The sequence below is a fragment of the Physeter macrocephalus genome, chromosome 14 (genome assembly GCF_002837175.3).
Source record: "Physeter macrocephalus isolate SW-GA chromosome 14, ASM283717v5, whole genome shotgun sequence".
Taxonomy (NCBI): Eukaryota; Metazoa; Chordata; class Mammalia; order Artiodactyla; family Physeteridae; genus Physeter; species Physeter macrocephalus.
The window spans coordinates 82998131-83022206 of NC_041227.1; the positions used below are offsets into that span (position 1 = coordinate 82998131).

Here is a 24076-nt window from a genome sequence, read left to right on the forward strand (position 1 = left end):
GGCACGAACCCGCGTCCCCTGCATCGGCAGGCGGACTCTCAACCGCTGCGCCACCAGGGAAGCCCTGGCCTAATCTTTTAAGCACATATACTGCTTTAGTTTTAACTGAAATGAGAAAAGTTGGCTTCCTTTTCTCAATTCTTTAAAAACAGTAACTCAAGATAAATCCTTTTCAAAGTGCGGTCCTTTTCAAACAAAAGCCATCCAAGTGAACCAGCAGGGGCAGTTCTGAGGTCTAATCTATTTATTCAATGACCATTCGGACGCTGGTTGAGCAGTTCTCATGCGGATGCACTTCGATCAGGATCCTCTCAATACCGGTGTGTGCTGCGAACGCCCAGGGATGCGGGAGCCTGGTCACAGAGCATCCTCTGCTGGTCAGAGGAAAACAGGTACAGCCACAGCGTCCAGAACCGCCCCCGCCCACCCCAAGTCGCGGCGTCTGCAGCCGGGTTTGCGGCCCTGAAATATTCGCTCGTTGAACAGGGTGTAGGAGAGGATTCGTTTAGAGCGAATTTGAGAAGGAAGGGCTACTGACGAGGTCAATAGAAACCCTCCTCGTAGGGGCCAGCAGCCCCGCCCCGGTACCCCGGGTTTCCGCCCCCGCCGGCGCCGCCTCATACGCCCCCAGCCCGTACTCGGCGCCCCGTCCCGCGCCGCCGCCGCCATCTCGCTCAGCAGCTCCTCCACCACTGCCGGAAGCGTCAGCGCCCGCGCCGCCACCGCCGCCATGACCGGTCCCGCGCTAGCCGGGGCGTGGCGGACGCGGTGACGTCGAGTGCGTCCCGGCCAATCGGCGGGCGCTCGACGCCAGGGGCGGGACTTTCGGGGGCGGGACTTCCGGGGCCCGGGCCGCAGTCCGCAGAGGACGCGGGTGGCTATGTACCGGCTCCTGGGCGCGGACCTGGCCCTAGGCCTCCTGCGGGTGGCGGGGCGGCGGGGCCGGGGCCGCCCGGCGCGCCTGCTGCCGGGTCCAGCGGGAGGCCGAGCGCCCGCGGCGGACGTGCCGCCGTGCCGAGAGGCGCCGCGCGGCCTGGGCCCGGGCCTGCTGCCGCTGCTGGCAGGTGAGGGGCGCGGGCCCGCGGGCTGGGCGGGCCGGGCGGGCCGGGCCGGGCGCGGTGACCTCAGCGCCTCTTCCTGCAGCGCTCGCCTGGTCCTCGAGGCCCGCCCCGGCGGAGCAGGAGCGGGAGCGGCAGGGCGCGGGCGGGGCGGCGGCCGGGGACGCCGAGGCCGAGATCATCCAGCTGCTGAAGCGAGCCAAGGTGAGGACCTGCAGTGACGGTGACCCCGGTGGACGGAGGCCCGGCGTCTCCATTGCAGGTGGAGGCGGCGCCGGGGGCAGCGGAGTTAGCCAGCGTTGGGGGTGAGAGCGCCGGCCGGGAGAACTGTGCACACGTGTGGCGTCCTGATGGTGCAGCTTAATGCGGGCCGTGCGCGGTTTGGTCCTTCTCTCTCGCCCCCTCCCCGGGTTATCGCGTCTCTTCCATTGGGCTGACTGCCGCCACCTGGCCAACAACGTCCACACTGATGCCCGCAGACTGCGGGGTGTGCCGACGTGCCAGCTCCTCTTTGAGGCTTCACCTGCCCCCGAGTAACCCCTGATCTTAAGGGCCCCCCCGACACCTCCGTGAATGTCTCCTCTTTACTGCTACCTACCAAGTTTTCCAGCCCGGACGCTTCATAGTCATTCTGAAAACTCGTGGCCCCTAACTACCACCCCCTGATATGCTTAGAGTCCAGCAACAGATCCTTTTTGGGGTTTGCCACCAAATCCAAAATATTTCTCAAATCTGCCCCCTTTTCTCTGTCTCTCCTGCTGTCACCCTGGCCACGCTGCTGCAGCCTAACTCCGAGTCTGGTCTGCCCTATTGGCCCCCCGCCACCCAGTCTTCAGGCAGCAGCCAGAGTGATTTTTTAAATGTAAATCGCATCGTATCACTTCCTTGCCCATAAACCTTGAATGACTTCCCACAGCATTTGTGATAGAACCCAGACTCTCTGCCGTGGCCTGTGAGACCCTACACGATCCACCCTACGTTGCCTCCCTATTTGGCAACCATCGTCAGGCTCACCATCCTCCCTTCACATCAATTTCCTTTCTTTTTTTTTTTTTTATTTTTTTATTTTTTTTCCTTTCATTTTTGAGGTTTTTTTTTTTTTTTAGAAGGAGTTAATTAGTTCTTTCTATTTTTATTTTATTTATTTATTTATTTTTGGCTGCGTTGGGTCTTCGTTGCTGCGCGCGGGCTTTCTCTAGTAGCGGCGAGCAGGGCCTACTCTTGGTTGCGGTGCGCGGGCTTCTCATTGCGGTGGCTTCTCTTGTTGCGGAGCACGGGCTCTAGGCGCCTGGGCTTCAGTAGCTGTGGCATGCGGGCTCAGTAGTTGTGGCTCGCAGGCTCTAGAGCGCAGGCTCAGTAGTTGGGGCGCACAGGCTTAGTTGCTCCGCGGCTTGTGGGATTTTCCTGGACCAGGGCTCACACCCGTGTACCCTGCATTGGCAGGTGGATTCTTAACCACTGCGCCACCAGGGAAGCCCTTGACTGGTTTTTGAAGAACCACGTTCTTCAGCCTGTAGGGCCTTTGCTTGTTCCCTACTCTCTGTTTGGGTCATTTTCCTCACAATTCCTTGTTTGGTTGACTCTTTCTCTTCTTACCTCAGTTTAACTGTCACTTCCTTGGAAGGCTTCTCTGACTCCCATTCAGGGGGACCCCTTATTGTTCCTTTCTATTGCTTTTCTTCCTAGCTTTTATCATTAGTTGTCATTAAGCTTACTCGTCCTACAGGGTCACTTCCAGCCTGCAGGAAGAGAGAAAGAGGATGTAGGGCCAGCAGCTTCCTTATACGATTTGATAAAAATTGCTTACGTTCCTGCTGCCTGCATCTGTTGGCCAGAGTTTTGTCATGCGGCCAAACAGAGCTGCGGGGGAGGCTGAACTCCCCGTCACCGTTGTAGACATAATGCCTGGTGCATAGGAGGAATTCAGTCAGTACGTGACGAATGAATGAATAACTTCGTTCTGCGCGTTGGGATGTATAGCTGTACCCACTTCCGTGTGGTGGCACGGGCATCTGCTTTCTTTATGTTTCATTTTCTGTTATTTTCTTTGTTTTCTCTTTTCAGCTGTGCATCATGAAAGATGAGCCAGCAGAGGCAGAGCTAATTTTGCATGATGCTCTTCATCTTGCCTATAAGAGTGATAACAAGAAGGCCATCACTTACACTTACGATTTGGTAACTCCTCTCACCTGTCTGAGCCGTTGGTGATTAAGGGTGGCTGCAGGAGAGGGGTGGTTCGGCTCCTGATTCATGTTCCTGACCTGCACAGGCCCTGAAGCTCTTTGGTTTTTGTTTTTACTAAGTTTTCTTTTGGTTTCAATTTTTATTACTCTTGGGGTGTCACAGGACGCCTCAATCCCAGACAAAAAAGAAATGAGTATCATTAGTATTGGTTTCTTCAGTGAAGAGTGGCTCTAGATCTGGCTTGTCATCGCCAAAGTGTGCGTGTATTTGTTCTCGCACCATTGCTGTACTTTGCTGCTGGCAGATCAGTGACATACTTTTCTCTCTGGACTATTTTTTTAGCTAGAGGGTGAAAGTAAAGGGGAGTCTTCAGCTTAAAGGTTTTGAAGTAAGTAGGAATACAATGCTCTAAACTGAAGAACAACTTGTCATTAATTTTCAGATGGCCAACTTAGCATTTATACGGGGTCAGCTTGAAAATGTAAGTAAATCACTTTGTAATGTCATGAATTTGTGAAGGGCTAGCCTGAAGGAACCTCTGTTAGTGAGGGTACAGGCTAAGCTGCTGTAACAAAGAGACCCCAAAACAGAGTGACTCAAATAAGAAGGAAGCATATTTCCCTTTAATGCATTAACCCAGAGGTAGCTAAACCTTGAAGATGTGTAGGTACCTCTGCTCCATGAAGTGGCCCAGAAGCTCAGGTTCCTTCTAAGATAGGTTCTCATCTGCGTAAGAGAACTGGCTCACCTCCAGCCTACAGGAAGGAAGAAGGAGAGGATGGAGGGCAAGCAGCTTCCCTATAAAGTATGATTTAGAGATTGTTCACATTCGTTCTGCATGCAGCTCTTGCCCACAGCTGCATCATATGACCACACCTAACTGCAAAGGAGGCTTGACCTGCTAAAAATTGAGGAGAGTCTAACCAAAAAGATGGAGAGGAGGGTGAATATTAGGGGATAGTTTCCAGTCTCTGCCACAGTGGGTTTGGAAGGGAAGTTAGTTTCTGAAGTTGGTTTCTACTCATCACAGACTAGTTTTCAAGGTGCCCGGAGGATGTGCAGTCCTGGTATTTGAGTCTGTTTTCCCACCACAAGGTTACCTTTCTCTTTGTATATGTGAGTGTAAGAGTGTGTGTGTGTGTGTGTGTGTGTGTGTGTGTGTGTGTGTGTGTGTGTGTGTGTTGTGTTTTTCAAGGAATGGTACGTCAGACTAGTACTTAGAATCCAGGGTCATCTGGATAGGGGACCCAAATAAAACAAAAATCTTTTCCTTATGCTTTTAGGCGGAAAAACTGTTTAAAGCAACAATGAGTTACCTGCTTGGAGAGGGCATGCAACAGGTAAGGACGTGACGTAGGGTTGCTCCCTAGCTGAAGCAGTTTTCAAAAGTCTTACTTCCTGTAAACTCCACCCAGCCCCCACGTGTGCTTTGGCCAAAGAGTTGGAATTCTTTTTCCCTAAGACTGGTATAAAAATTGCCAGTCTTTCATTCATGCAAAAGCATGGTACCTGGGGAATTCACAGTTGCCTGATTCCTCCAGAAGTCTAAAGACTATGGCTTTCAGGTCAAAGTCAGTCTAGAAAGTTCATCTGAAATATCCCATGAGGAAATTTTACTTGTTATGAATTTCCTTCATTTTTCTTTTCCCAACAGGAAGACAATGCAATAATAGAAATCTCTCTAAAGCTGGCCACTATTTATGCTGCTCAGAATAGGTAAGCATAGTCGGAACCTAGGCGTGCAAGCAGCCAAGGAGTAGGGCTGTGGGCAAACCTTTGACCCTGGGATGTTGCACACTCTGCATTTACCTGCCGTCACCTGGGTCTCCAAAACTCAGGTGTCACGCTCGGAGCGCTCCGTCCCTCACCTTTGAAGTCTTGAGTCTTTTCTGGGTTTGCCCCAGCTGTTTCCATTAGCCTGCTGAGCGGGACATGCAGCCCTCACGCCTTCGGCTGCACCGTGACAAATCTAGTCAAGTTTTCTGTTGCTGCTTGAACTGGGAAGGGAAGTTGTACTTAGAACCTTGGTTTAGCTTTTCCTAGGAGAGGAGGGGGCACTGTAAAAGCTGCTGGGGATAATGTATTTTGCTGGTTTAAGGATCAGCAAACCAGGAAGCTAGGTATGAAGTTAAATGATGGGAGAGTTGCCGTGGCAGTGTCTTAGTGGCTAGCTCAGCGGGCAGCTTTTAAAGCCCGTAGAGATGATCTGGTAGCTAGGTTTTAGGAAGCAATACCTAGGAGTGGAGGAGAGACCTGCAGGTGGGACCAGAAGGCAGTGCTGAGTTAAAAGTGTTAGATGAGTCTAAGTTGTTACAAAGAAGGAAGAGTCTGCAGCTACACAGGAAAGGCTTTAGGGGACAATCCGGGTGTGTGCCGCGGATGAGAGAGGCCTGGTACCTCCTTCCTTCTCTAGGTGGGGTTCAAAGAAGAAACCCTAGGATGTAAGCAGAGAGCTCCTCTAGAGAGTTATATTTTGGGGTAAATTTAAGGAAAGAGCGAAGTAAGCCTGGCTTTTCCTTTGCTTTATCGTTGCTGCAGAAGTTGGGTGCCGGAAGTTTGGAATGATATCCAGCCCAGTGCTGTAGAAAGAGTGCTCACTGAGGCCAGGGGCCCTGGCACTGGTCTTTGCTGCTCTAGTCGGCAGCTCCTTCATGCTCAGCGGGACCCAGTCCGTCTCCTGGCATTTGGTTGGGCACTAGATGGGCCAGGGCCTCTGAGGGGCTCTGCCTTCCAGTCCTTAGAGGAGCTTTGCGGTTGGTCCGTGCAGGGGAGCATTGCAGCCTGGTCAGTCTCCCTGGACGGGTGACCAACAGGACTAGCTACGGATGGGGTATGAACTCCCAGGGTAAGAAGCAGCCCAAAGATAGTAACAGTGGAGGGTAAGACACATCCGTGGTCTCTTAAGAGGTGAAAGCTAGTAGTTCGCCTGGAAGTTACTCAAGAGTGTTTTTTCATTTGGATTTGTTAAGAAACGCATGAGACCAGGAAATGTGTGGCCAGGCCCTGAGGCTGAGAACGGCTGATACAAGTTGGGAGGGGCCGTTGGTAGACATTTTGCTGTGACTCAGGATGCCTTGTGGGCAGCCTCCCCGGTTCCGTGCCCTGATCGGATAGGGTCCCTCCTGCCAAGGCTTGGTTCTTCTGAGAACAGTAGAACGGTGGGGTCATCTGGCAAAGCGCGAGAGGAGAAGGGGTGAGCTTGGTAGTGCCACCTGTGGTGAGAAGCTAAGAGCCAAAATGGAAGAGCAGAAACCAGGGCTGAGCTTGTGGGTGGAGACGGAGTTTATGTCGTGTTTCTGTGCGTCTCTGTAGAAACCAGCAGGTGACCCTTGTTCTGTCCAGAGTCAGTCTCCCTGCTGCCTGGGTGTCCTCTCCAGTTGACTGAGGTCCTGAGAGTGGGGCTGAATGCCTTCTAGTGCCCTAGCTAGGAGTTCCCTTTCTGTAAAAGAAACGTGCATCAAAGACCTGCAGCTTGGGAGAAGTGTAGAGCTAACAGACCTCCAGAAACTGAGTGAGGCCAGCAGTTAGAATCCTTACTGCAGGGGCCCTCGCCTCTGCTGGTAGTTTATCACCTTGAGCAGGGGTAAGGCTCTCACACGTGTAGGAGCTGACCCCTCTGAACTGTGTTAGTGGGAGGTGAGGGAACGGCTGGTCATGTCGGTTTTTGAAACTCTGTCTTAAGTTAACGTTAATTAGGTGACCAAAAAAACCCCAAACTCTTGAGAAAGGGCAGATTGACACCTCTTAGAGACTTTAAACAAAATCCCCTCTTCCCGTCTTACACTTGATAATGTAAACCTGAGCTGGAAAAATGAGGACAGAAGAGCACTTTGTGAAAGGTGTACAGCTGATTGATGCTCTTTGCTTTACAGACAGGAATTGGCTTTTGCTGGTTATGAATTCTGCGTTTCAACTCTAGAGGAAAAAATTGAAAGAGAAAAGGAACTATCAGAAGACACTTTGTCAGGTAGGGAAACCTGACTAATTTTCTGGACGGTTGCCTTTTTTGCCACAAGGGGCTTCACCCTTGGGCTGTGGTAAAGGAAACAGAAAGGTATCTGAATTGGGGGAGGGAAAGTTCTTCATTTTGGAAGCTGTGGCTCTTTCTAAGGTCTCAGAGGGTTTGGCATTCAATATTTTCTTTCAATGCCTTGGCCACTGGTGGTGGTGGCTGTTTTAGCCCCGTGGTGACACCTTCATAATCTCTCTGTTGATTTTTATTATAGACCACCTCTGGGAAAGTGGGGGGCAGAGAGGGGCCTTCTTCCCCTGCCCCTGGCTTCACCACCAGTCACAGTGCTAACCAAGCACCTTCGGCCCCCAGTGTGCGCCAGATATGAGGGAGGAAGCGAGGCTCATGTTTCGTCTGTTTGCCCTCATTGCGGAGGGAAGAGCGTGAAGAGCCATGCTGGGAACAGAATGGCGTGGGCGGGCACGCGGGCGCTCAGCCATTTGGCTCCCTCCCTCCCTCCCTTCCTTTGCATCGTTGATTTACAATGTTGTGTTAATTTCTGCTGTACAGCAGAGTGACTCCGTTTTACACATATAGACATTCTTTTTTAATATTCTTTTCCATTATGGTTTATCCCAGGAGACTGGGTATAGTTTGCTGTGCTGTACAGCAGGACCTTGTTGTTTATCCATCTAAATGTAATAGTTTGCATCTACCAACCCCAAACTCCCAGTCCATCCCTCCCCCAGCCCCCTCTCCTTGGCAGCCACGAGTCTGTTTCTGTTTCACAGATAAGTTCGTTTGTGTCAGATTTTAGATCCCACATATAAGTGATACCGTATGGTATTTGTCTTTCTCTTTCTGACTCACTTCACTTAGTATGATAATCTCTAGGTCCATTCATGTTGCTGCAAATGGTGTTATTTCATTCTTTTTTATGGCTGAGTAGTGTTCCATTGTGTATATGTACCGCATCTCCTTTATCCAGTCATCTGTCAGTGGACATTTAGGTTGTTTCCATGTCTTGGCTATTGTGAATAGTGCTATGAACAGAGGGGTGAGTGTGTCTTTTCGAATTATAGTTTTGTCTGCATATATGCCCAGGAGTGGGATTGCTGGATCATATGGTAGCTCTACTTTTAGTTTTCTGAGGAACCTCCGTACCGTTCTCCCCAGTGGCTGCACCAACTTACATTCCCACCAACAGTGTAGGAGGGTTCCCTTTTCCCACACCCGCTCCAGCATTTATCTGTAGACTTTCTAACGACGGCCGTTCTGACTGGTGTGAGGTGGCAGGTACCTCATCGTAGTTCTGATGTGCATCTCTAACGATGCTGAGCATCTCTTCATATGCATCCGGGTTTCTTAATGTGGGTTGAAGTGTTGGGAATTTTCAGATTTGACATTCTTTCAGTAGCTCTGGTTTCCCACTTCCTCTTTGCCGAGAGCTAGCATGATGCTAGAGATACAGCGGCCAACTCTGTTGTCCCTAAAGCAGTACATATGGCTTCAAAGAGTTTTCTGTACTCACGGGTCTTCCAGTTCTCCCTTGAACGTAACACAGTTTTCCTCCTTCATACTCCACTGAAGCCCCCCTTATTAAGGTCACCAGTTCTCAGTCCTTATCTTACCAGCTCTACTTACTAGTAGCTCAACCCAGGTGATCACTGTCTCCTACTGGAAACCCTTCACTCGCTTGGTTCTGGGACACCTCACTGGTCCCTTGCCCTCCCCGGGTCACCTGTAAAGGTGGCGGGCCTCGGGGCTGTCTTCGGCCCGCTTCTCTTTTCTCTCTGCCCTCACACCCTAGGAGACAGCGGTTAGCCCCATACCTTTAAATAGCGGTCTTACACCTTCAGCCCCGGCCTGTGTGTGAGCCGCAGGCTCGTGGGTAAGGCTGTCTACCTGACACCCTGACCTGAGTGCCCGACGGTCATCGCACACTTAACATGTTCGAAATGGGTCTCTCTGTTTTTTTCCTGCATCGATTTAACTCTTTTGTTGTTGACGTCTACTAGTATATGTTACAGGTGTACGGTATAGCGATTCACAGCGTTTGAAGGTTGTACTCCGTCTGTAGTTACCGTAGACGATTTGCCGCGTGGCCCCGTGTTGTGCAGTCGCACAGTCGTCCCCGTGGCCCGTCGTGCACCGGACAGTCTGCGCCTCCTACTCCCTTTCCCGCCAGAACGGGCCTCTGGATTCCTGCCCGTCACAAACCGGGTTCTCACGAGGCAGCCGCTCTGGAAATGGCACCACCGTTCACCCGGTGCTTTGGCCAAGAACCTACGCGTCGTCTGTGATTTCTTCCTCGTTCCCCACGTGTAATTCACCAGCAGGCTGCACTGAATCAGCCATCAGAACGCATCCGCATCCCAGCCGACTCAGCCTCCTGCCCTAGCGCTCTGGTCCGGGCCGTCATTGCTTCTCGCCTGGACGCCTGCGATCATCTCCTCACAGGTCGTCCCGCTCCCCTTCATTCCCTCAGAGGATTTACTGCCCACCCGCCCCTGCCTGTTTGACACCATCCTTCCGCCTTCACCACCTGGCTCTTTTCTCGCTCTCATACGTTCCCGGCTCAGGGCCGCCTCCGGGCCTCGTACCTGCTCTTGTCTCCACGGCCAGTGGTCTGCATCCAGGCCTCTGCTCAGGAGGCCAGCCTGCCAGTCTGTCTTCCCACCTGCGTGCCGTCTGAACCTCTCTCCTCCTCTGCTTCGTCACCCTGGGAAGTAGGTGTGTGTGTGTTGTGTGCGTGTATCGCTGCTAAAGTTCATTTTTGTTCAAGCGTTTTTAGTGTCTGTCTCCCCTATCAAAGAGGGAGAGAGCCTTCGTCTATTTTGTTCACTGCTAAATCCCTAGGACCTAGAGTAGTGCCTGCTACATAATAGAGGCTCAGTAATAACTGCTGAGTGAAAGGGCAAAAGGCCCAGCAGACACTGACAAATGTCAGTGCAGTATGGAAGTGCTTTGAAGAAATTCACAAAAGATGTAAAAACAAGTTCCAGCTGTCAAATAAGTCACTTTTGAACTATCCACACCCTTGCTATGTTTCATTTATACATTGACTGTAGACAGTTGCTTAAGAGTATAAAGCAGTCTTTTCTGACTCCAAAAGCAATACGAGGGTGTTGAAGAAAATTTCAGACAGCATTAAGAAGAAAAGAAAGATCACTCATAATTGTATTAAGAACTCCTGTTTCTTTTTTGGTATATGTCTTTCTAGGCTTGTTTTCCTCTAGCTGTTTACATTTTAATAAGCAAATGAGGAGTCACACTGTACATGACTTCTTTGTAACCTGATTTTCTTTGAAAGTTGGGTCTCTTTTTTATAATAAATTTATTTTATTTATTTATTCTTGGCCGCATCGGGTCTTCGTTGCTGCGCGCGGGCTTTCTCCAGTTGCGGCGAGCGGGGGCTACTCTTCGTTGCGGCGCGCGGGCTTCTCTTGTTGCGGAGCACGGGCTCTAGGCACACGGGCTTCAGTAGCTGTGGCTCGCGGGCTCTAGAGCGCAGGCTCAGTAGTTGTGGCGCACGGGCTTAGTTGCGCCGCGGCATGTGGGATCTTCCCAGACCAGGGGGGCCCGAACCCGTGTCCCCTGCATTGGCAGGCGGGTTCTTAACCACTGCGCCACCGGGGAAGTCCCTGCTAACTGCTTTCTTAAAGATAATAATCTATCATCATTACGTGCTTATAATATATTAATTAGTATATACTTGGGTTTCTTTTAAGGTTTTCCATTCTGATTTATTCATCTGCTGACTCATAACAGTATATGTTGTCTGAACTAGGTGATATCATTTGAGTTACATGGTGATACTGGTCTCACACATGCTTCTTTTGCAAAATTTTTTCCCATTTGGTTTTCACTCAATTTCCACATGGATTTTAGATATTTTTCATGTGAATTTTAGATCTTTTTGTTCGCTCCCCAAAGTGCTTTGAGAATGAATTGTTAGATTTGTGTTATGTTTATAAATTAGTTTGGGGAGGTTGCCATCTGAATAAGTTAGCATTTGACTACAAATAGCAAAAAATTTCAACTAAATTAAGTTTAGCGGTGAGGACACTATTATGTCATGTGACTGGCAGTTCAGTGAAAGGGGGCTAGTGCTTTATGGCTCACTGAGGTCCTGAGGGATATGGTCTCCCCATCCTCAGTGACACTCTCAGTGTGCTGGCTTTCTCTTCACACTTTCCTTGTGGTTGAAAAGTGACTGTCAGACCCCAGGAATCTCATCCAGAAATGACAGCGTCCACTTCTTGCATGTTTCTCTTGGAATCAAGGTAATTTTTCCTAGAGGTCCCCATCTAGATGTATGCTTACTTCTTGCTGCCCAGATTGGGTTACATGGCATTTCTAACCCAGTCCTTGGCAAGAGAGGTGGCATTAGCATGATTGGCTAAAACTGATCAGGATCCATTCCTGACAGAGGTTCGGAACCCCGTCTGCTTGAATCATGTGAGGAAAGTGGCTGAGGCCAACGGCAGCTCTGCTGTCATCACGCCGTCTTCCCATTCAGGGACGTGGTCTGCTTCTGCTGACAGATCTTTTCGGGTAGATCTGACAGCTGTTTTGTTACATTTGATTCTAAATGGACACCTTACTAAACTATTTGCTTTTGAGTTGATATTCACACTATTTCCAGATATGTAATTAAAGATTTGGGAGGTCATGATAATTGTCTTTTTTTCAGACAGTTACACTTCTGTGTCCCTACTCCTTCCGCTTATTAAATTTGGTTCATTGGCCATAACCTCAGAACATTAAGGAACAGTGGTGCTGGACAACTTTGTCTTGTGTCTGATCTGGGGCAAGACCGTGTGAGAAGACGTATTGTTCTGTGTGGGGCAAGTCAGGCTTGCCGGTAACTGGTTAATTGTTCGGTGTGCTGCTGGCTCATAGTTAATGCTCGTAGTTTATTTAGACTTCCACATTTATTTTGTTTTGTGAGATCCATAGTGTATTTCTTGAGCTTCTCATCACAGGATTGTATTAATGTGATAAAATGAATTGGGATGCTGTCTGTGTTTTCTGGCATAGGTGTGGGGTATTACATGGAGTGATCTAGTCCTTGGAAGCTGTAGGATCTATGAAACCACATGGCTCAGATCTCCTTTAGAGTTGATTCTCTGGCAGCTTTTTTTCTTCTTTCTTCGGTTACTTATACATTTAAGTGTCTTCCATTTTCTTGAGTTGATTTCAGTACCTAGGACAGTGCCAAGACCACAGCTTAAATAAATACCTGTTGAATAAGTGAATGCATGGGTGAAAGAATTACGGAGACCTGTATTTTCCTGGAAGAAACTTACTTAGGAATTATATTTGTAAAGCATGACTTAACAACATTCTGTTATGTATTCAGGATCATATTCCTTTCCCAGTTTTTAATTTTGTGGATTTATTTCCTTTTTTTAAGAGAGTTTTCCCACTGATTCCTTCCTCCTCTCCTTGAGAGTTTCATTCATTTTCATAGTTTAATAAGTAAAACACTTCTGGAGAGTTGAAGTATTTCTGGTGGCATATTTGGTTTCATGAGTGGTTGGAATTCTGGCTTTTCCACTTACAACAGCAGTGGGACTAGACAAGTTACTTATCTCCTCCCCAGTTTCCTCATCCATACAATAAAAAACCAGAATGTGCCTTACAGCGTTGTTATGGGGATTACATGCTCTAGGATTGAGACTGGGACTCACTGAGGACTTTGAAGGAGTCTGCTGGAATGTGGTGCATCTGCTAACCTAGTTTATTAAATGGTTTCGCTCCTCTGTTTACCACTCTTAATTATGAAGGGCCTTCCTGACTCTTCTATTCATAGTGTCTCCTGGTTTTTGTCGATTTTGTTGACCTTGTCAAAGAGCCACCTTTTGGTTTTATTTTCTCTAATTTTTTTGTTGTTGTCTACCTCCCTTATTTCCACTCTGATATTTAGTATCTCTCCTGCTTGCTGTGGGGTTTATTTTGGTCTTTTTCTAGTTTCTGAGGTAGAAGATGAGGTTGCTGATATAAGATCTTTCCTAATGTAGGCATTTACAGCTATACATTTCCCTCTACTGTGTTAGCTGCATCCCATAAATTTTGGTATGTTGTGTTTTTATTTTCATGTATCTCAAAATATTTTAAAATTTTTCTTGTGATTTCTTCTTTGATCTTTTGGATATTTTGGAGTGTGTTGATTAATTTCCATATATTTGTGAATTTCCAAAATTTCCTTCTGTTGTTGATTTTTAAGTTCATTCCATTATGGTCAAAGAACATGCTTTGTATGATTTCAGTCCTTTTACATTTTACTGAGACTTCTTTCATGGCCTGGTACGTGGCTTATTCCGGGGGATGCTGCGTATGCATTTGAGAAGAGTTATGTCCCTTAGCCGCTGGGAGCCGTGCTCTGTAGACATCTGTCAGGTCTAGGTGGTTTACAGTGCTGTTCAGGTCTTCTGTTTCTGTCCAGTTCTAGACAGAACTTTTGCTTTTGTGAGTTTTTTCTTTATACATGTTTCTATGCTGTTTAGAGCCCCAGATATATATACCTTCATTGTGAATTATCCTTTCATCAGAAAAGTGATTCTTTTTTCTCCTACTTAAGGTGTTTGTCACAAACTTTAGTTTTACATTGTTGACTGTATCTTACTCTTAAACTTTCTGAGTAATTTTGTTTTCAGTATGTGATTTGTAGAAGGCTGTGTTTGGATTTTTTTAACCTGATCTGAGTATTGTTGTCTTGTGGTAGAGAATCTTAAAACCTATTTAAAGTTAGAATTGAAAGTGATATTTGGTCTAATTTTTTACATTAAAAGCTTTCCATTTTTGTTATTTCTTATATTTTCAAGTCCCTCTTTTAAAAAAATATTTATTTATTTATTTATTTGTGGCCGCGTTTGGGTCTTCGTTGCTGCGCACGGGCTTTCTCTAGTTGCGGCGAGCGGGGGCTACTCTTGGTTGCGGAGCGCGGGCTTCTCATTGCAGTGGCTTCTCTTGTTGCAGAGCATGGGCTCTAGGCGCATGGGCTTCAGTAGTTGCAGCACACGGGCTCAGGAGTTGTGGCGCGCAGGCTCAGTAGTTGTGGTGCACGGGCTTAGTTGCTCCACGGCATGTGGGATCTTCCTGGACCCGGGCTCGAGCCTGTGTCCCCTACATTGGCAGGAGGATTCTTAACCACTGCGCCACCAGGGAAGTCCCTTCAAGTCTCTCTTATAGGGACGATTTTCTCACTAAACCTCCATTTATATTTTGAAAGGCAGGCACATCTGTGGTCTCCAGTTCTATTAAAGGGTAACCTAAAAATTTCTAAAAGACATATTTGACTCAGAAAAAAATTCTGTTTTCCGTTTCTTCTGTAAGATGAGGTGACTACAATTTAACATTCTCCTACTTCTCCCCACTTGTTTTTTCTCTGTGATCTGGAATTTTAGATCTAGTGGGATCTTTTGCAGAGAATTCTGAGGCCTACTTATTTGCCTTCTTTTTTATATATATATATAAATTCATTTATTTGTTGGCTGTGTTGGGTCTTCGTTGCTGCACACAGGCTTTCTCTAGTTGCCGCGAGTGGGGGCTACTCTTTGTTGTGGTGCGCGGGCTTCTCATTGTCTTGGTTTCTCTTGTTGCAGAGCAGAGGCTCTAGGCGCGTGGGATTCAGTAGCTGTGGTATGCGGGCTCAGTAGCTGTGGCTCGCAGGCTCAGTAGTTGTGGTATGCGGGCTCAGTAGCTGTGGCTCGCGGGCGCTAGAGCGCAGGCTCAGTAGTTGTGGCGCACGGGCTTAGTTGCTCTGCGGCATGTGGGATCTTCCCGGACCAGGGCTCGAGCCCGTGTCCCCTGCATTGGCAGGTGGATTCTTAACCACTGCACCACCAGGGAAGCCCTGCCTTCTTTTGTAGATAACCTGTTTTCTCCTACCTGGTTACTTTGTAGGTGTCAGAAGCTTTTTAGCATAAGTTTAGGGGGTTGGTCTCTATGAATTTGGCCTGGTCTGTGGTGACCCTTCACTTTAAGATCCAGTTCTCTTGAGCTTCTGTAGTGCACCTTTGATTACTGCTACAGTTCTGCCTTGCTGTGGTTTTTTATTCAGGAGTGTTGTTTACCTGTATGTTGGACTCTTTCTTCTCTGTTCTGTAGTATAAATTTATTCTCTCCTCTCGGGTTCTTGTCTGTATTTTGGGCGTTTTTCCAGTGTGTATTCCATATTATTGACTTATTCAGGAAAGTCAGTTCTGTCCTTTTCTTCTTCTGGTGCGTTTTTTTTGTTTGTTTGTTTTGTTTTTTTAAGATTTCAAGCAAAAATAAAGAGTGGAGACTTGAACAAACACCTGTACACTTTCCGCGTAGCTTTGTCAAGTCTGAGTATTTTACCGTATGTGCTTCAGGGGATGACCGGGGCATGGTGGGGGGGGCGGTTAAAGCCCTGTGTACTCTGCTGGGTGTACTAGCAGGTAAACCGTCTGTGTACTTGGTTTTGGTCTTTATCATTCTTATGCCTGTTTATTACACGTGTATACATCAATAAACAATATGTTTATTGTTTTTAAACTTTTTATGAATGGCATCATACTGTACAATTGTTTCTGCAGTTTATCTTTTCACTTATCATATTGCAGAGATTTATCCACATTGATACTTAAAGCATCAGGGCTTTTTGGCATAAAGGCCCTGTTCGCTTGCCACGCTGTCTGTCTGTCCGGAAGGGATGACTTTCTTTACCTAGTCCCTGGGGTGGGGGTGAGGGGTGAGGTTGTGCTTTTTTTCCATCCTGGAAAGGAGGGACACAGCTAGAGGTGGCCCTGACACCCCATTGTGGGCATGTACTCACTTCTCCTGTTGATGGACATGTAGGTTCTACCTGTTTCGCTGTAGAAAATAACGCTTGGACCTGTGTCTCTGTGCACACGTGCAGGATGTTCCCTAGGGGTATACTATACTAGGAGTGGAATTGCTGGGGTGCAAATACTAGACATGACCAAATCGCTTATCAGTGTGCTTTTACTGGTTTACATTTTCAGTGGCAATGTGTTAGCATTCTTGTTGCTCTATATCTTCGTTATTATTGGACTTAAATTTTTGGATGATCTGGTGGATCTGATGGAGTGTCACTGTGGCTTCAGTGCATGTTTCTCTGACTACTAGTGAGATACAGAACATCTTTTCATGTATTTATTGGCCATTCAGATTTCCTGTTCTGAAAACTGTCTCTTTATCCCCTTTTGCTTAATTTTTTGAAGGGTTGTCTTTTTCTGAATGATTTGTAAAGAGTTCTCAGCTTAATGTCTTCGAGCATCTTTCTTTGAGCATCTATTTTGTTGGTTACATTATCTCTTTTGTGACCTTGTCTTTGCACTTTAGGACATTTGACAGAGATTGAATGATTAATTCTATTGAATGTAATAGAATCTTTTGATATTTTCCTTTATAGTTTGTGTTTTCTGAGTCTTGTTTAATAAAAATCCTTCACTCTTCTAAGGTCAGAAAGATAGTCTCTTCTAAATACTTGGCTTTTTTACATTTAGTCGTCAATTACGTGGAATTTATTCGTGATACGGTGTGAGGTAATGATATGATTCTTTCCTCCCTCAAGCACGGATTTTAGCTCGGGACTGTTTTATTAGTGCATCCGTTTCTCACTGGTTTGTAATGACATCTCTGTACTGAGCTTTCACAGATACATGCAGTGTTGTGTTGTTACTTCTGTAATTAAAACTTTTAGTTTTATTGTATCATCTTCCCTATTTAGTTCAGTACCTTCATGTTTCTAGTCATTCCCTTTTATATATGTTCATTCATTCAACCAGTCAGTCAAGAAATAACTGATTGAATGCCTGTGACATGCCAGGCGTATCACTAGGCGCTGAGATACGGCCGTAAATAAAGCCTGAAGGACGCCGCCTCAATTTCTAGTGGAGGAAAAACACACAATAAACACTCTCCACTACCTTAATAACATACCCAAAGATGATAAAGGGCCACATATAGATAAGTTTATGAGGAAATATGTATGTAGGAGAGAGGTGGGGCAGTACAGTATTTTATAGAGGGGTCAGGAAAGGCCCGACTGGTGAGAAACCTGGAGAATGGGAGGGAGTAAGCCAAGTGGTCATCGCCGAGGGAGGAAAGTTAGAGGCAGAGGAGGGGCCGGTGCAAGGCTCTGAGGTGGAGCATGCCTGACGTCTGAGTCAGCATTTGGCCCTGCTTAGGTGATGGTCTGGGATCACTCAGTCATGTCGAGGGGAAGGCCTCCTTTTTAGTGTCTGCCGCTTTCCATTTCTGATGCATCTTCATGCTTACATACTTGGGGTTATGAATTCATCTTCAGCGGGGTTCGAGAAATGAGTCTCCAGGCTGGTTGTGTTTGTTTCTCCCAGGCACTCGGGTCCGAGCCTAAATGGACGGTATAGAGTTAGACGTCACACCGCGTGTGCACAGGCCTGTGATACGGCTTTCCATGCAGTCATTGTTCCCTTCTAGATCCCGGCTTGGCCATTCAGGCTTCTCGTGCAGCCTCTGGGGAACATCCTGGTTTTATGCAGGGGCTTCACATCTAGTTCTCTGTTCTGCACAAGGTGAAGAATCCAATTCTGGATTCAGAGACACTCAGGCCACCCACAGAACCAACCAGAACTGGGCTTCTCCTGCATCAACACACATGCTTTCCACTTTGGGTTTTAGCTAATTTCTAATTTCTGGCCCTTGGGACTTCCTTCTCTCGGGAACTCAGCTGTACATGTAAAAGGATATTTGTTATAATGTATCTAATATTTGAAGCAGACGGGTTTTCAGATTATCTGTCATGTTACTGGAACCAAAAACTCCTTCCACTGATCCCGTTAGTGGTCTCAGGAAGTGCCGATGGGGTAATCGGTTAGGTGATGAGAGATTCAGCTTAGCAGAAATTCTAGGATGTTCCTCGAACATGGGTGGCAAATACCTTTAGGTTCAAAGACCCTGTAGACTTTCCTAGATGATTACTGGTGGTGGGTGGGGGAACTAGATGCCTGTGGCTCATGTTTTCTTAAATTCGGGATGCTCTTTTTCTTACTGATGGGGAGTCAGTCCCTATTCCTGTTTCTCTAAGGGCATATAATTGTTCCAGTAACTTACCAAACTCCTTTTAGTCTGCATTTATGCAAGCCTAATTTGATATACTGATACGTTAAGCAGATTGAGCCATTCTTGGTATTCCTGGAACAAAAACTGCTTGGTGCATTTATCCTTTGTGCATTTGAGAATTCAGTTTGCTTATACTTTGAGTACAGATTTCTGTGATGAATCTTGTTTGCTTCATAGACTGATTTTAGGTAGCTCATCTTTTTCTCCTAGGAATAATTTGTGAAAAAGAACTGTTTACAACTAAAGTTTGAAGAGATAAATATGCTTCCCTCCCCCTCAGATTCCAGTAATCCTTTGGGGGAAGCTCTGTATAAACGATCCCAATTTATTTCTCAGCTGTTATTAGGTTATCTGATTTGTTCTTGTCTAATTTCTAACAGTGTTTATATTAATATTTCAAAGAACCATGTTTTAATTATTAGTTAGAAGAAGAACTCTTTTTGGTACTTTACTAAAGGTATGAACTTTTAACGTGGCAGTATGCTAATAAAGGTTTTATTATGGAGTCTTTTTATTTCTCTCTTGGTCCTATTTTTAGAGAAGTATATTGTTTAAAAATTTTTTTCATTTTTTTGTTAGTACGATTTGAATGTGCTACGAATTTAAAATGTATTTTCTTCTTAACAATGACAAAATATTACAGCTAAAATTTTACCTCATCAGTTATTCTTTCTAAAAAGCTTTACCATCTTTTCTGCCATTCTAGTTTAATTTCTGTTATGGATATCAGGGGTAATTTTCTACTAGAATTGTCACTTTATTCTTGTACTTTTGAGTTATAGCGTTGAGCATATTTTCTAATTGTAAAATGTAAAAAGAGCATGCTTTTGTTATTGTAGAAATATCTAAAGAGAATTATTAACACACATTCCAGAAATACGATTCAGTAGTCACGTTTGAAACATAGAGTTTCCGGAATTGGAATAATTAATTTTTACATTGTTTTGTGATAGTTTTGGTATATGGTAAATATTTTTAAGTGTTCTCCAAGAACATGGATTTTAGTGTATCTGTGTATTCTCAGTCTGTTACAAATTGCTTATCTCCTTGGACCTTTGTTAGTAAGTGAAGAGAGCACGGAGGTTTGTCCGTCTTTACCTGGACCTTTGTCCATTACATTATCTCCCAATAGTGTGGATCTTAAACTGCTGCTGATTTTATAAGCTTTTGCTCAGCATTTTAAAAAGAGTGCTCATAGTGAGATATGTTTTTTCGTTTCAGCATTTCCTTTTAATAGAGAAATATGGTATCTTTACATGTGGTATTTATTTGGTGCCATCTTACGTTTTGCTTTTTTATATTGGTTATATTTATCCATAAACTTATATATATATACTTTCTATATTTATAAAAATAATTTTCATCTATATTTTTTGAAAATAAATTTGTAAGCTGATCTATTTAAAACTACCCCTAATTTGATTTTTAAGAAAATTATTATCGTTACCTTTATGTATATAACTAGGCCAAAGTAATAACTTTGGATTTCTACTTGAAGAAAAGCATTTTTTGTTCACTTTTACCTTCAGATATTATTTCAGTAGGTATTTTTATTTGCATTGTTGTATGTAAACTGTCTCTTCAGTAATTGGTCATACTGTTACTTGGTAACATAGTCTTTAAATTCTCTATCCCATTTGTAAGTTTTCTGAAACTTTGATGATATGGAAGGAAAGGCATTTGGTGTGAATACCTTTGCTGGTAAAGAAACCCGTCTGAACCCTTTCATTTGGGTGTCTAATAATTGTGTTACAGAAGATTATCTGAGGGAACCTCTTTTTCAAGTCCTTTGTGTAAACATTTACTTTCAGCTGAGCTGTTTGCAAAATTTCCTTTGATCTAGTTCGTCACCATTTCCACATTTTTTTGTATCACCTCTCCTGAGTCTTTACTTGTGCAGGTTGCTTTTAGTTACTGGTCCCCAGGTCTGTTCTCTGGTTCTTCTCACATGGCATTAGGTGTTTGAAGTTTGTTCTTTTTCAGACGTGGTGTAGTCAATTCTTGCTTGTGTTGGGAGGTGCCATGTCATTGCAGCCTTTTACTGTTCTTCAAAAAATGGATTAGCTGTTCTTTAAATTTGGCTTGTGACTTCCCATTTCAGGATTCTTAGTGTTCTCTGGTTCCTTTCTGTAGTGCTGTTTTCATACCTGAAAACTTTTTCATTGGCCCTAGACTTTTTCTTGTTGTTAACTTATTCTTCTTTGAGTTTATCTTCACCTGGTTCTGCTAAATAATATTAGATTAAAATTTGAAACTAAGCGTGGACTTCATTTAATTGGATATTGCAGTATTGTGTTTCATAAGAAATACGTATTTGGTCATTCAGATGACGAAAAATATTTGGTCTTTATTCATAGTTTCCCAAACCCTTGGAATTTCCTAAGTGTTGGGAGTGATTGAAAGTGTCTTTTGTTATGTTAATGAGGTGACTTGGCCGGCACCTAAGCACGGGCTGGTTGCAGGTGGAGCCAACCACACGATTAGAGGGTTGGAACCTTCAGTCTTAGCCCCGACCTCCAGGGAGGGGAGAGCGCGATTGGAAGGTGAATCAGTGGCCAGTGATTGAATCAGTTGTGCCTCTGTAATGAAGCTGCCATCAACATCCCAAAGGATGGGGTTTGGGGCGGTGCTGGGGCAGTGGCGCCTGGAGAGGGCAGGGAAGCGCCAGGCCCCTTCCCACACACCTTGCCCTGTGCCTCCTCCATCTGGCTGTTCCCGAGTTACAGCCTTTTATAAACCGGTGATCTAGTAATCTGTGAGCCGCTCTAGCTAATTAATTGAACCCGAGGGAGGGAGTCCTGGGGAACCTCTGACTTACAGCCAGTTGTTCCCAAGCACAGGTGACGACCCGGACTCGCGTCTGAAGTCGGGGGAGGGGGTTTAGCCTGTGGACTCTGGGTGGATGGTGTCAAAATTTAGTTGGATTCTTAGATACCCTGCTGGTGACCAACTGCTTGTTGGTGTGGAGACGCTCCACCCTTTCCCCAACACACACAGGTGGCTCCAGGAGCCAGTCTAGGTGTTAATCCACCTGAATTGTCACCTTTGTGTAACAAAGTATAAGGTTAGGAGTACTTCTTTAGTGACGTGAAACAATCTGTGGGTCTTGGTAATAAGAAGAATGATCAGGGCAGGTTGGCCACGTCTCTGCCTCACTTTCTGTACTGTACTGGTTATATCCCAGCACTGCTCTTATTTCCTTCCTAGTGGAAGAGAAAGCCAACACCCACCTCCTCTTGGGCATGTGCCTAGACACCTATGCCCGCTACCTTCTGTTCTCCAAGCAGCCATCACAGGCACAAAGGATGTATGAAAAAGCTTTGCAGATTTCTGAAGAAATACTAGGAGAAAGACACCCACAGGTAAGGGAGGAAAACAGAAGGACTGTAAGACAAAGGTTTCAGAATCCAGAAATACGAAATGGGGACAGACATTCAGCAGGTGGCCCAGGTACATCCCCCTCCTCGTGCCCGACCACCCCTCCCCTGCGCCCAACTGCTCGTTTCTAGGAGGATTTGAGGCCGCTGCTGAGTTACTGGTTTGCCCAGCAGGGCTTACGTGAGGATTGGGTGCACAGCACGGTATTTTAGGTACTGAATCTTACGAGGAACAGGTTAACACGTGCGGAGCCCCACCGATGAAATGCCAGGGGAACATAGGGGGAAAAGGACGGTGGGACTGCACTAAAGTTTAAAACCACTGACATAGAATTTAAGCACAGCGTGCAGAGCCTTCTGTTAGAACGGTAAACACACTGAATTGAAATCATCTGTTTTGTCTTAAGAGGTAAGAAATGGATCACTTGGTGAATGCTTGGTAACCCCCAACCTAGGACATGAAAGTTCTAACTGGACTAAACATGTCCCAAGGCTGCGAGCAGAGGAGCAGGGCAAGTTTCTGGGCTCTGAATTCTCTTCGGGAACGGGGGCTTAGAGCACCCCCTTCACGGGGTGTGGTTGAGAAATAAGACCAGGACAGACGTGGAATTCGGATCACCAGGTACTAGAACCCCGGCGCCTGAAGTGGAGGAGGAGGGGAGCCCTGCCGCTCTCAGTGCCAGCGTTTTGTAGACTCGGTGGGAACTCTCCCAGGAGCAGTGGGGGGTCTCTCCTTCCTCCTGAGGATAGGAGCGACGTCGTAGTACAGTACGGCTCCGAGGCCAGCTTCTCAAGGGCGCTGAGCCTTGAACGGAAGGGGATCAGATTCTGTCACTTCTCGTTGCTGTTATTTTTCACTTGCTGCTGCTTCTCCTCTGATAATTAGTTAGCTTCGTAAGTAACATTCACCCTGTTACCTAGTGTCTAGACTTGTATCATTTTCCAGAGGGTCAGGCTGACGCCGTGCAGTGTGAGCGACCCATGCACCTGACTTGCTGACGCCCCGACCTTTGCTGGACTGCCAGGCCAGGCGACCCCTTCAGTGTATCCACAGTTCGTCAGACTCCACGTTGACTCTCGAGCTGTGGAGGTGTTTGCAAGCAGCCGCTGCCTGTGTTTCCTCCCGTGTGTAGACCATCGTGCTGCTGAGCGACCTGGCCACCACCCTGGCTGCGCAGGGCCGCTCCGACGAGGCGTGTGTTCACGCACAGAGGGCGTCAGACCTGGCGAGGCAGGTGGAGCACCCCGAGCTCCACGTGCTGCTCAGTAATCTGGCTGCGGTCCTGACGCACAGAGGTGCGGGGCGCGGGGCTGGGCGGGCGGGCGGGCGGGCCGGCCGGCCTCGGGAGCGGTGGGTGTCGGTGGATCAGAAGCCTGTGCGTGGCGCTGAGGGGGGCAGTGAGGACAGGATGCTCCCGAACCGACGGGCCGGGGGGGAGAGGCGCAGGGGAGGCGCCGCCGGGCCCAGCTCACGTCCCGCCTGTAGTCCTGCCCTGCCGGCCTACCAGGCACATCGAGGTGGAAACGTTTGCAGTGGTACCTTATTTCTGTAGTGCTTCACAGGTTTCTAAATGTTGTCTCACGCGCAGCTGAATTTGTTCCTCACGGAGCTCGTGCGACAGGGCACGGCAGCTTGATGGGCATACTCTGCCATTCTGCCCAGAAACCTGCAACGACAGGTCTCTCACCCGAACCACCGTGGGCGAAGGCCTTAGCCACTGGAGTGTGCCGGGAAGGGCTCTGTGAGGTCCCGGGGTGTCACGGGGTGAAACGAGGCCCCATGCCGTGAACTAGACTTGTCCCATCACTTGTGCTTTCTCTTCAAAAATCTTTTTCAGAATCATGGCGAAACATACATTTTATTCTTCCTTCTTTCCGGGTTATTATTTTAGAACAATATGCACAAGCAGAAGAGATCTACCAGGAAGCACTGAAGCGAGCAAAGCTGAAAAGAGATGAGGTCTCTGTGCAGCACATCAGGGAAGAGCTGGCTGGGCTGTCAAGAAAAAGGAGACCTTTGTCGTAGCCTTGCCGAGCTCTGGACCCCTTTCTGTCGTAGCCTTGCCGAGCTAACACCTCTCATTCCAGTCCTAGTGTGGCGCCCTGATCAATGGCTTAAATCCTTTGTCCTTGATACTCAAGTCCCCTCAGCTTAGCCTTGCTGGAGGACAAGCTGTACACACTGTGTGCACTGCCGCGTTTGCTTTGTGAAGAAAACTCCCCCCCCCTCCCCCCCCACCTCTCCACCACCACCTGATTTTGCTTCTGCGGCAGGTGTCGGTTAATGCTTTCCGTTGCAGCAGACGGCTGGTTAGGTGCTGTCCATGCTGGTCCGAGAATAACTCTAGATCAAGATGGGCCAGTTTCCCTCTGGGGTGGGGTCTGGTATTTCAGCCAGGCGTCTCTCC

At 46.9% G+C, this 24076-nt stretch overlaps 2 protein-coding genes across 3 annotated transcripts in view; one reads left to right on the plus strand and one right to left on the minus strand.

Annotated features, from left to right (window-relative positions):
• Nucleotides 1-849, minus strand: part of ZSWIM7 (zinc finger SWIM-type containing 7) — a 12151-nt gene extending 11302 nt beyond the window's left edge. The window contains exon 1 of the mRNA XM_024127752.3: nt 639-849. Coding sequence (XP_023983520.1) covers nt 639-732 — 94 coding nt within the window. The 5' untranslated portion in view covers nt 733-849. The remainder of the gene's footprint in view (nt 1-638) is intronic.
• Nucleotides 850-859: 10 nt separating this feature from the next.
• TTC19 (tetratricopeptide repeat domain 19) lies at nt 860-23733 on the plus strand. Of its 2 annotated transcripts, XM_024127919.3 has the most exons (10): nt 860-1064; nt 1144-1262; nt 3123-3233; nt 3685-3723; nt 4526-4582; nt 4897-4958; nt 7115-7209; nt 21499-21653; nt 22802-22964; nt 23561-23733. In XM_024127919.3, exons 1-10 carry the CDS (start codon nt 881-883, stop codon nt 23692-23694), a joined length of 1119 nt encoding a protein of 372 aa, XP_023983687.1. In that variant the 5' UTR covers nt 860-880; the 3' UTR covers nt 23695-23733. The 2 variants fall into 2 exon arrangements, with proteins under 2 accessions (XP_023983687.1, XP_054946906.1); XM_055090931.1 differs by lacking the exons at nt 860-1064; nt 1144-1262 and adding an exon at nt 1307-1363.
• The last annotated feature ends 343 nt before the right edge of the window (nt 23734-24076 follow it).

Excerpts from the sequence above, each read along its gene's own strand:
- TTC19 (XM_024127919.3), top strand. The coding sequence starts at position 881 with ATGTACCGGCTCCTGGGCGCGGACCTGGCCCTAGGCCTCCTGCGGGTG. Across the intron at positions 1,065-1,143 it reads CCTGCTGCCGCTGCTGGCAG|CGCTCGCCTGGTCCTCGAGG; the intron begins GTGAGGGGCGCG and ends CTCTTCCTGCAG. Across the intron at positions 21,654-22,801 it reads TAGGAGAAAGACACCCACAG|ACCATCGTGCTGCTGAGCGA; the intron begins GTAAGGGAGGAA and ends TCCCGTGTGTAG.